This window comes from Gadus macrocephalus, chromosome 19, assembly GCF_031168955.1.
Source record: "Gadus macrocephalus chromosome 19, ASM3116895v1".
Classification (NCBI taxonomy): Eukaryota; Metazoa; Chordata; class Actinopteri; order Gadiformes; family Gadidae; genus Gadus; species Gadus macrocephalus.
The window spans coordinates 9,310,035-9,322,534 of record NC_082400.1 but is presented as its reverse complement, the minus strand read 5'-3'; the positions used below and the strand labels follow the sequence as shown (position 1 = coordinate 9,322,534).

At 45.1% G+C, this 12,500-nt stretch overlaps 1 protein-coding gene and 1 long non-coding RNA gene across 2 annotated transcripts in view; both read left to right on the top strand.

Moving 5' to 3' along the window:
- The first annotated feature begins 3,057 nt into the window (after positions 1 to 3,057).
- LOC132447468 (uncharacterized) lies at positions 3,058 to 4,297 on the top strand. Its single transcript, XR_009523093.1, has 3 exons — positions 3,058 to 3,093; positions 3,596 to 3,701; positions 4,284 to 4,297. It is a non-coding gene; the product is annotated as an uncharacterized LOC132447468 (long non-coding RNA).
- Positions 4,298 to 4,366: 69 nt separating this feature from the next.
- The window catches only part of LOC132448020 (regulator of G-protein signaling 3-like), a 42,653-nt gene continuing 34,519 nt past the window's right edge, over positions 4,367 to 12,500 (top strand). Inside the window, exons 1-5 of the mRNA XM_060039083.1 lie at positions 4,367 to 4,858; positions 6,974 to 7,013; positions 7,204 to 7,550; positions 8,888 to 8,965; positions 12,431 to 12,500. The exon at positions 12,431 to 12,500 is cut by the window's right edge and continues 42 nt beyond it. Of these exons, the coding sequence (XP_059895066.1) occupies positions 8,930 to 8,965; positions 12,431 to 12,500 (106 nt within the window). The 5' untranslated portion in view covers positions 4,367 to 4,858; positions 6,974 to 7,013; positions 7,204 to 7,550; positions 8,888 to 8,929. The remainder of the gene's footprint in view (positions 4,859 to 6,973; positions 7,014 to 7,203; positions 7,551 to 8,887; positions 8,966 to 12,430) is intronic.

The following is a 12,500-nucleotide window of genomic DNA, read 5'->3' as shown; positions in this document are numbered from 1 at the left end:
GTGTGCGTGCTGGCCGCTGACCTGGGAGGAGGAGGTGGAGGAGGAGGTGGAGGAGGAGGAGGTGAAGGTGTTCTCCATACGATCCACGGGCTGTGCCACCTCTGCATCGGATGTAGGCTGCCTCAGGTTGGTCTCTGAGGAGAAGGAGGCAGAGGGAGTGTTAGAGCAGAGACGATGACGGCTCTGCTCTTCTTGTTGCCTGTCGTTGGGCCGGGAGGCTTTAGAGATCCATGGGACATGAGTCCACATATGTTTGGGTGATGAAACAGTTGAAGTTAGGGTTACGTTTAATATTAGAAGAAGGTAGGGATCGCTGCGGAGAAGATTGGGTTTGTGTGTTTATTTTCCGCATATCGGTAGTGGTACGAGGTTGAGATATTGAAAAATATTTCTAGGTTTGGACATGAATTTGACAGCCGGAGGGCAGTTTACCGATTGTCCCTCGCATTGAGAGGGGGGAATGGGCTGCTCATAAATAATTGAAGAGCTGAGGAATACCGTCTGCAACAGGCTGACCATAAAACAGCTGTCTTCATTATTTAATGCCTCAATTGACTCCTTCGCTGTAACCATAACAAAACTAACCAAAAATCGAGATACTTTCAGGAAGCTGGAGGTGTGATGTACAATACAAGAGAAGACGTAGAGAGATGCTGTACTTTTTACGCAACAATATTCAACACTGACTCGAAGATTGGAACATCCCCTGAACATGACCCACACCATCCTGTTTTCGAAAGGATGCAGTGTAAACGTTAAATTGTTACTCTCTGCGCACACATGTTTGTGTGTGTGTCACCCAAACTCACCTGACCCAGATAACATTGTCTTTCTAAGGAAAGGGAACATGTGTACTTGCTTCCGAGAAAGCGGCTGCCTGTAAGAGTGGGTGGGTGGAAGGGCGATAGTTTCCTGTGTTAAGTGCGGGTATGTGTGTTGTGTTTGCATGTGTGTGTGTTTTTCCTACACTATCATCTATAATGCACATCGCTCTAGTCCACACCGTGACAGCTTTTCTTTTATCCGTGACGTCCACGTCAGCATGCACAGCCTCATGAATGCATGCACAAGCACCGGGGTCTACAGGTATGCATGTACTCGATGCACTGTTCTCCTGCGACAAATACATCAGACCTAGCGTGCTGCTCTCTGCGGATGAGGGGGGGGGGGGGGTTGCATTGAAAGACTCGCTGACTGAGGGGAAGGCACGCCTCGCGCGGATGCCCTGGCCCCGTGACGCATGCCCTCGTGTGGGGTGACCGTATTCTGGGAGTACTGGGGCGGGAAAGACTTGTTACCTCCGCATGAGGAGGCAGACAGACAGAGCGAGATCCTCCCTCTCTCCTCCCCCCCCTGACACACAGACACACACACACACACACACACGCGCGCGTGCTGCACAGGCAGAAGCACATAGACACACACGATGGGGCGGGCTTCTTGCTTTTGTCTGGGCCGTTGAGGACATAGGAGTTTCCTACTGTCTTGGAGGTGTTTATATGAAACATCCTTCCTCGGGAGCTGTCTGAAAATATTGCACTGTGGTCGTTGTGGTTCTTTAATTAGAATAACAGACCTGCAGTTTGTTTTGTCTGTGGAAGGTTTCTTTTACGTCAGGAGCGAAATCCCACACTGCTACCACACTAAATATATCTGCAATGAGTGAACTGTTATAATTAAATGACACTAGTGAAACAGTACAATTACAATTCAGGCCGACTTTTATGCATGGTTCAATGTAATATCCCGGAATATAGAGAATGAGTGAGAGGAAGTGAGGGGGAAAAGTGTGAGGGGCGAGAGTGTGAGAATGAGCTTGTAAACTGTGCTCTTTGGGGCCTCGGCTGTCACCGGATGAGATGGAAACGCTGGTGTTTTGAATGGTCGTCTGTTGACTTTGGCTCCCACGCTGGAGCCACAGGTAATGGATGTCTGCCTTGGCTGGTCAGAAAGCAACAGAAAGACAGGGCATCTTCCTTTAACTCTATTGTCTCCCACAACCACACACACACACACACACACACACACACACACACACACACACACACACACACACACACACACACACACACACACACACACACACACACACACACACACACACACACACACACACTCAAAGTGTGTGTTTATAATGCAAATATGTACACACATTGTGTGCTAGTCTGTGAGTGTGTTTTTCAATATGTATGGTTCTGAAATCTTAATTACAGAATATATATACATACAGAATATAGCAACACTAGTAAAAATGTGTAGGTTAGTAGTAGCTTTCAGGTTTTGTTAAACTAAATGTGTTCAAGTTAAAATACTTGAAATAGCATGAAACCATGCTGTGTTAGCCCAAAGCACACAGAATGTGGCTGTACTGCGCTGTATTTATTTAGCTCGCTTCGAAAAGGACTCGAGTCACTTTCGGAGACGAAAATTGAATAAACATTATTTTGTGTCGGCCCCTCAGACAGCTGTGTACTTTGGGGTTTATGTGGATGGAATGGGAGATTCTGTGCTATGTGTTCAAAACGCCTTCTGCTTTCAGAGTGTTCAGGGATATCTGTCCAGCTCTACATCTGTGTGTTCCTGTTTGAATGGCCACTTGTTGACTTAGTCTCTGAGTCACATATCCAGACTCTGACTCTGAACCTCTTAGTTCTGAATTTATTTAAATAACTTTGTGCCATCCTATTACCGACCGCAATGTCAGATGTGCACAGCGATGAGACAAGATTTTAGATAGGTGTTGACAGGTATCTAGCGTTGTGGCATGCTATAGCTTTCGGCAGGTCATGTGTTTTTCTATTGAATAAAGATGATGGCTTTAAGGTGAATCGTTTCTACCTCTATGTATGTCTGTCTACGCTGATACAGAAGTTTGTCTGTTTTCATTCAAAACAAACTATGTTGCAGTAAACACCCCAAAAAACAATTTGTCATATATTTCTCTGAATAATAGTAACTGCATATATTCATTAATTTTGAATGACTGAACGGCTTTGTGTCGACTCTTGCAGGTGAACATCCTTCGAGGAAAGGACGGCTATGGCTTCACCATCTGCTCAGACTCCCCGGTGAGGGTCCAGGCTGTCGACCCAGGTTGGTGGGATTCAGCCATTGATTGATTGATTGATGGGTGCACGTGAGCATAGCCCCACATTGACATCATTCGTTAAGACTATTTTGTCTTTTGATAAATAAATAAACGCCATTTGGCGGGTGCCTTTATCCAAAGCGTCTTACAATACTGTGAGGGCATACATTCCTTAGCGTGGGGGCCCCTGGTGGGAATCGAACCCGTAACCCTGGCTGGAGCTGGGCTAGCCATAGCCATCTACCCATTGAGCTAGGACCACCCTGTTTTCTCTCGCCTTGCATTTGGAAATAGAACTCTTTTCTATTTGTATTCACAATAAACAGTTTGTATGTAAATCCCTTTATATCTCTGCAGTCATTTAACTACGAGGTTCCAGCGTTTGTCTTCCAATCATGGGGTTGCGGGTTCGAAACCCCCTGCTGAGAAGCCGTGCTGCGTATGAGAACCTGGTGGTACAGTCTAACCCTCACCCTGAATGTGTCCGTATGGTCTGTTGCCTTTCAGGAGGCCCAGCCGACCAGGCCGGTCTCCAGCACTTAGACACACTCCTGCAGCTGAACGGACAGCCCGTGGAGCAGTGGAAATGTATAGACCTGGCCCACGCCATCAGGTAACCACTTATGTATACCTATGGGAATGGACCTGCGCTGCTTTCTCAATTGAAAGTGGATTTTGTGTCTCTCTCTGATTGTTTAACATGGTATTATTACACTATATGGATATGGTAGGTCTCTCTAGTTTCTAGTAATGTTCTACTTTTATAAGCTTTTGGTGTTCTCCGGGTTGAATTTCAAGCACTTGAAAAAGCTTTACAGTCATTTAGAGCAAGGAATTATAGCACTTCTCTGTGGACTGTTATTAAATAAAACCTCAAGAAAATATATTTAGTTTATATAGTTTAGCCATAGTGTACCAATTAACTTCTCTCTTCTCGCATTGTAGAAACAGCTATAAGTACTAGAAATTAGAGTTTATATTGGTTTATAAAGTCTTGTTATAGTTTACTAACTCCGCTGTCTCTCGTCGTAGAAACAGGTCTAACGAGATATTATTGGTTAAATGAGTTAGCGATAGTATACTCACTCCCCTGTCTCTCGTCTCTCCTCGTAGAAACAGCTTCAACGAGATTTGACTGGTTCATACAGTCTCGTTATAGTTTGCTAACTCCCCTCCCTCTCGTCCCTCATCATAGAAACAGCTCCAACAGATTTGACTGGTTCATACAGTCTCGTTATAGTTGGCTAACTCCCCTCCCTCTTGTCCCTCATCGTAGAAACAGCTCCAACGAGATCCGTGTGGTGGTGTGGCGCACGGGCCCCACCGCCAAGCCCAGCTTCGAGGGTCTCGTCCACCGGCCGGCCTACAAGCCCTCCACCTCCAACTACGACGCCCCGTCCCCGCCCACGCGCAGGCGGATGGGCGTCCCCAGCAAGACCCCGCCCGCCGTGCCCCCGCTCCCCGCCCACCACCGCCCCACCCCCGCCCCCGGCACCACCCGTAGGCTCCTGCTCAACGGCTCGGAGCTGGGAGGCGGAGGGGGTCCGGGGTGGGGGGGGCCGGGTGGGTTCGGCCGAGGAGCTGGACGGGGGGCACCCCAGGGCCCAGCATCAGCATCAGCATCAGCAGCAGCAGCAGCAGCAGCAGCAGCAGCAGCAGCACCACCTCCTCCACCACCCCCACGCCACGGCCACGCTGAAGGGCACCCGGGTGAAGGCGTCCAACGGGGACAACTACATCATCCTGGCGCCCATCAATGCTGGAAGCCAGGTACCTCAGAGTGCTGCCGGGGAGCTGCATCTTCACCACCATCACCTCCTCCACCACCACCCTCCTCCTCCCCATCACCCACATCCTCCCCGGGGACGCGTGGTGGCTCACCCCCGATATGTGTCCCTGCCGTACCTCCCCGACGCCACTAGTTAGACCGGACTGGACGCCGGCCCGTCACGTGGTGCCAAAAAAAAAAAGACATGGTCGCGTGGTCACACTTGCGTTATGCAGCGCTTGTACGCCTGTGTGCGCCGGTAGAGTATTCAAAATAACGCATTTGATACAGTGAGGTATTTCCCAGTTGATTTTTTAGAGACAACTCCTTTCACTTTTTTTTGTTTTGTCATTTTGTGCATCTTCCGCCATTAAGTTCATACAAGCAATATTGTTGCTCTTAATGGACAAATATGTGCCATTTCCATTCCTTTTGCCAATAATGATAATATAAACTTGATTTTGTATACCTATTTAAACCCGAAGTTGGCCTTTCTTAAGCACTCCCAAAGAGGTAATATGGTAAAAAAATAAAGAATTATTGCAAAAGGAAAAAAACAATGTTATCCGACCTACAAACCTACCAAGACCATGTGACTTGTGTGCGGGATCCGATGACATCATGTATGTGGGTCAGGAAGACATGGTGATAAAAAGATGTCTTGATCCAATGACATCGTGTATGTGGGTCAGGAAGACATTGTGACAACAGCACAATAAAGCACATTGTATGGATTAAAGACAAGGCTCTGAAATGAATTCCTCAGCTAACCCTGCATGAATTATATATCATACTAACCTATCACCCAGCCACACCATGATGCATGGTTGATGCATTGCCCCCTGCAGTATCAATCCAATCTACTTCATTCAGTTATTATAATCTTCCAGAACCACTGGCTTTTAGGAGTGAAAAGAGAAGTATTTTCTGATAATAGATTACATGTATGTTGCGAAGATCGCTTAATCTCCCTGTTCTGATCGGAGTCACTGCTATAGCCAGCTTAAAAGCTGTGCTTGTGTCTAAATGTGTAAGTCGTGTTTGTCTGCAGGTTGGGATACATTTTGTATGTGTATGTGTTGAGTGTGTTAACTGCATGTGTGTGGGGGTGCATCCGTGTGTGTGTGTGCGTGTGAGTAGGTGTGATGCGTGGGTGCATGTGATCCTGTGATTGTGTGTGCACATTTGTGCTTGTGTGTGTGTGTGTGTGTGTGTGTGTGTGTGTGCATAAGCGTGTGTGTGCGTACATGTGTGTGTGTATGGTGAGCAACTCTGCACTTGTCATGTTCCACTTAGACCCGTGTTCTAAACAGGAAGAGCACTTCTTAGTGTTTTTTATTAGAAGCGACTAGCGAGACGCTTAGCAGAAACACCGTTGACAGCTGAAGGCCAACGGAGGACAATAGCACGGACCGACTCCACTTGAGCAGGGCTTAGAACGCAGCCACGATTAAAATCAATATTTATTATTAATTCTATTGCTTGTTCTGTGATAGTATTGTGTTATATTACCGCGTTGTAATAAAACGCAGATTACAGGAAGCGCTATTGAGAAATCATGTTCGCTCATAAAGCAACAGCTAAATGGAAACAATAATTAAACATAATAAACCTGGGAGTGGAGCAAGTTAATCGTCTGAGCTTTAATGGGAATCATGTTTCACGACGGATCTTCAGCCAATCCTTCTTGGTTTATTACAGCTCACTGCTGTAACATAATATGAGGAGACTTCAGGCTAAGTTTAAGAGCTTAAATGGACGTGAACATCACTTGTTAGGAATTATCTGAAGAGTATATGAATAAAAAAGGAGGGTTCTCAACCTATTAAATACAGATGAGGAGAGTAGGAGACCAAGTGAGAGGTGGGGAAATGTCGGATGAAGATAAAAGACAAAAGAAACCTGGGTGGCTGTAATTACCGGGTTACAACATTATATAATACAAACATGCAACAAACTACGTTAATACTATGACTGCATTAACGTCTCAAAGGATTTACTGATAAAGGGTAGAAGTAAGATTTATCCAGCTTTAAATACAGTAATGGTTACTCCACATGCCTACTAACAATTCCATTTTTCTCCTCTCTTCTCTTTCCCTTTGTCCTTTATTTTAGATTTTAAGGCCTGTCTACCCAGATAATCAGGGCACGTTGGGTAAGATTTCTTTTGTTTTCTGTTTTATACATTATTCATGAAGTGTTGTAAATAAAGAGAACAGCCTCTCACAATTATTATGACAATATAACAAGTCATATTTTGTACCATGTTTGTGCAGAGTAAACACAATAAATGTCCTCAACGTATGATTTATGTCCTATCATTTTGCACTTTTTCTCCTGTTCAGCCTCCAGCATTGCCTCAAGGCTGTACCCCACAAGACAGCCACCTGCGCCACCGCCACAAGGGGGCGCTGGTGGCACCTTTGCTGGCGGTGCTGCTAGTAATTTCGGCGGCGGTGGTGGCGGCGGTGGTGGAGGTGGTCTCTCCAGCCGAACCAACTTCCTTCGCCGATCTGGCAACTCCAAAACCAAGAACAGTTCTAGCACGAACGCTAACGCCAACTACCAGCCGCACAATGCCAACTTCGCCAACTACCAGAACTGCACCATCGTCCGCTCCCACACGTCCCACGCTAACTACGGCTACGTCAAAGTAGCGCCGAAGATCCTCATTTTCCCAATATTTGTTCAGGTGGGTTATTAGTGTAACTAGACTGTGTGATGGGGGAAAAACACTGATTAATAACGTTAATATGTATTTCAACGTTATCACACCGTTACTTTTAACGTGTTCCAATTTTAATCTCGGAGGATATTTTCAGTGTAAAGTACACGTGCAAGTCCCCCCCCCCCCCCAAGCAAGTATAATCGTTTACAGGTTTCTCAATAATTGCCCAAATTGCTCCATCATTTGCATTACAGAACCGAATAGGAAATTCATTTTTGGGTTGGCTGGAAGCCATTTAAAATAGCGTTTTACCTCATAAATATATAGGTGTAACGTTAAAGGCACCCAGTGCAACTTTCGAGGCTTAAAAATAAACATTCAATTTCTAGTCTTTTTTACACGTAGTAAGTTTCAATAACTCCATACCATTACATACCGACATTTAAGCAGCAAAGATGAGACGTCGTTGTGTGGTGAGAACTGATACAAAATCGATAACAACAACAATGCCGCCATTTTCTTTATTTTTTGTAACCTACAATAAATAAAGCAGGCTTCCAGTCAATGGAAAAATGGCTTCTCCCCACCGGCGATTGTTGTTGTTCCAACGACGTCTCATCTTTGCTCCTTGAATGTCGATATGTAAAGGTATGGAGTTATTGAAACTTACTACGTGTAAAAAAGACTAGAAATTGAATGTTTATTTTTCATTGAATGTTTACATAAAGTTGCACTGGGTGCCTTTAATGTAATAAAAGGATTGATATAGTCATTTTGGACGCTAACGGTCGGTAAAGAAAAGACACTTCCTGCGACTGCTATCGTCCGAGAACAACCTCAACATCACACCTCTGTACCAGGGATGTATAGGCCTGCCTATGTGCGATATCGTTTCTCAGGTTTACTAACCTGACCCTCCGTAAAAACATCCGTGTTCTCTCACAGCTTTACTCAGGCTGATGTTATCTGCGACTTTCTTCTATCAAACAACTGTCTGTAACTGTTAGCTTTTCACTTTTCACTTTTTTGGCGGTTGGATGGATACTGCAGCTAAAGCGGATCGGGTAATGTAACATCAGCGTCACTGTCCTTATTTGATTACGTTTGTTATTAAGGTACTTTGCCTTATAAAAGCTAAGCCCTTTTGGACATCAGATTTCCCCCGAGCAGTAGGCTACGTCAAGTTTAATTGGCGATCATCCAATCCAAAATATATGATTATTTAAAGTGCTTTGGGATTTGCCTTCATTCGTTTTTTACTTTGTTTTGTATTTTCTATTTATGTGGATGTGATCGGTAGTAACTCTGGGAGGATTTAAAATGTTGTCATGATCTAATGGGTGTATAATGGGTTCCACCAGCCGCTGGACCTTTGCAGTCGGGCCCTCATTATCACAGAGGAGATGGTGTTACACGAGAGTCAGCACCATTCACTCAAGGTAAATTACATCCATCTATTGGTGTGTTTGTGTGAGGGTTTGGGTGCATTTGTACGTGTGAGTGTGCTGCGAGTTTGTGTGTGTGTGTGTGTGTGTGTGTGTGTGTGTGTGTGTGTGTGTGTGTGTGTGTGTGTGTGTGTGTGTGTGTGTGTGTGTGTGTGTGTGTGTGTGTGTGTGTGTGTGTGTGTGTGTGTTTGCTGTCTGTGGGTGTCTGTGTGTTTGTTTGTCTATGTCTGTTTGTTTCAATGTGCGTATCTGTTTTTGTTTTTTGGTGTTTGCATGTGTGTTCATGTGTGTGTGTGTATGTGTACGTGGGCACCTTGTGTGTTTGAGTCTGTGTGTGTGTGTGTGTGTGTGTGTGTGTGTGAGAGTGTATGCTTGTGTGTGCTGAGTGTGTGTGTGCGTGCATGTTCCAGGTGTTCTGTGTGCTGTGTGTGTCTGCGTGTGTGTGTAATGCGGGGCACAGTTTCTGTGGTATCATCCTCCCCTCTGTGAAGAGGGAAGCAAGCGACCGCAGGCTTCTTGTTAAAGTATTCTTCTTAATGTTTCATATTTCACATCATAATGGTTCCCTCCTCCTCTCAATTATTCATAGGCCATCTTAATTAAGCATATGGTTTGAACAAAAGAAGGCTTTTGTTTATTATTGCATCCTTTCCCCAGTGAAAGTTTGTTAATAATTTACCAAAACATGCTTGTCTAAACACATAGCTCCAGTAGCTGTAAGCAATTTTTTACGACATCCTATATCTCATAAAGTAGTATATATGTTTTTAATTCATTTGTTTCGTATGCAAACAAGTTGTGTGTGTTATCATGCGTTATCGTCTCTTAATGGGTCATTTATCATACGGTACTGCCATTAATAATATGCTGTGAAAGTTATATGCCTTATTTGTTTTTTTCTCTGGGAAAGTGTATGGAATCAGGAAGCCGGGCAAGTTGTTGTAATAATATTGGCTAAAGGAAGTGTGTGTCTCTGCGTGTGTGTGTGTGTGTGTGTGTGTGTGTGTGTGTGTGTGTGTGTGTGTGTGTGTGTGTGTGTGTGTGTGTGTGTGTGTGTGTGTGTGTGTGTGTGTGTGTGTGTGTGTGTATGTCTGCCCGCATTGTGAACACGGAAGATGTAGATTTATGATTTTAGGGAGAAGCCATTCTGATGTGATTTAGTTGCACCTCTCTAGCACATGCGCGCACATGCACACACACACAGAGTTAGTAAATGTCTTTCTGATATACGCATGGCATGACACGTCGAATCGTATCAAAGGGTTGAAAAAGCCAACAACCCACGTCTCTAACTTTCACTTGAACAAATCCCTTCTGACACGCTCTGTCTGTTTGAGGGGAAACTCAGCCACCACTCGCAGTTATAACCAGAGGGACCCATGGGCTCTAGAATGCTATGGTCCACAGGAGTCCTCAGGAAGTGTCCTGTGCGCCCTAGATGGACGTAGTGGAATACGTTTGTTGGCAGACATTGATGACTGCCTTATCTCTTGGTTGTATCAAACAAAGGGAAAGGGACTGGATTCAATTAATACGGAAAGGGTATTTATCATTTCATCTGGGTTGTTTGGAGAGAGAATGTAGCTCAGACACACACACACACACACACACACACACACACACACACACACACACACACACACACATAAAGAAATAGACACAACTACACATAGGCTTTGTTGGCATTACATGTGACATTTTGTGTCCAATAACAAGAGGGCAGTCTTAATCATGACCTTGCCAGTGTTAACATTGAGCAGCCAATTGACATAGACTGAGTCAATGAATAACAGTCAGGCAAAACACAATCCAACCGTTTGAAAGGGTTTTTCAGTTGAAAACTTTCCCGTTTGGGTCTCAGAAAGTGTTAGTGTTCATCTCTATGTTATTACGTGGGTTTGGACAAGCCCCTGGCACTTGCTCATAGGAGGAAGTTCTCCAGCTGTAACTGGGCGTTTACGTACCTTTCGAATGTCGCCACACAGCAAAGGCTTCTCGCTGCTAGTGACCAACCTATTGTTTCATAGAGTTGCAGTCACACTCTCTCCCAGGAGCTGATGTTGTTACCTGCTATTGTTTGAGGCACACACACACACACACACACACACACACACACACACACACACACACACACACACACATACACACACACATACACGCACACGCACACACACACACACACAAAGGGCTTGCCTGAAAAATGAATGAACAGCTCCACAGAAGAGGGCATAAAGAAATACAGGAAAACACAGATGCATAATGGAAGAATAAAATCTAGCCTCTGAGTCAGTGCCCTGCGAATAAACATGAGGCTGTCTTGCACGCTGCGCACAACTCACACATAATTCATCTCAAAGGCTACCCACCCTGAGACCATTTATTATGTACGGTTGGGCGGACCTGTTTCTCTTTGCCGCCCACAGGGGGTGAGAGCAGTAGCATGAAGTTTGGCGTTTTCTCTTTTGCATTGTGAGTTTCAATAGTAAACAAATTGATCCTTCAGTGATCCTACAGCAGAAGCGGGCCCCCACGTCTCCTGTGGGTGCTGCATGTCCCTCGCTGCGGAAGGAGCCTTTGATGCAGGCGCGGCTCAGAGGACTGGATTTGATGCGAGTCTCTTGTGTTCAGATATGACCCAAGAGACTCACATCACATACACCCACCCACACACACGTGCACACACATGCACACACAAACACACGCCACGCACACACACACACACACACACACACACACATGCACACACACACACACACACACACACACACACACACACACACACACACACACACACACACACACACACACACACACACACACACACACCGGACACACACACACACACACACACAGATTGATACAAAAATATCCATATTTCTGTTTATTTTGACGTTGCGATGAATTTGTTCCTGGGAGGAGACGGATTGAGTTTCCTCAGTCTGGTCCCTTCAGCTTATTTTAGCTGTGTGTGTGTCTCCACCCCACACACGCACACACTTGCACGATTCTATTGACCACCATTGTCCAGAGACAACCTTAGACTTGGCAGTGTGTGTGTGTGTGTGTTTGTGTGTGTTTTTTGTGCGTGTGTGTGTGTGTGTGTGTGTGTGTGTGTGTGTGTGTGGGAGTGCACATGACCATGCCAGTGTGTGAGTTTGTGTATCTTCCATTGTTTCTCTATTTTTATGTGTGTGTGAGTGTACCATCTCAATTCCTTGAATCTGAAGGTTTTTCTTACAGCAATGATAATAATAAATGATAAAGAGGAATGGAGAATGCTGTAACAATAACAAAACTAGTTCAAAAGACATCGTTAACTGTGTGAGTGTGTGCTGTTGTCACACTAATGGCTGTTGGTCAGGCTAAATGCTAAATGATGCAAAAGATGATGAAAAATAAATGCCAAGGGTTTTTAAGTGTCTCTTCTTTTTCACCCGTGGTTCCCCTCCCGGCCTCTAGGTGACAGTATTTGTCTACACGGACCTGATGCTGGTGACCAGGGAAGACGAGCCAGGCAGGTGCAATGTGC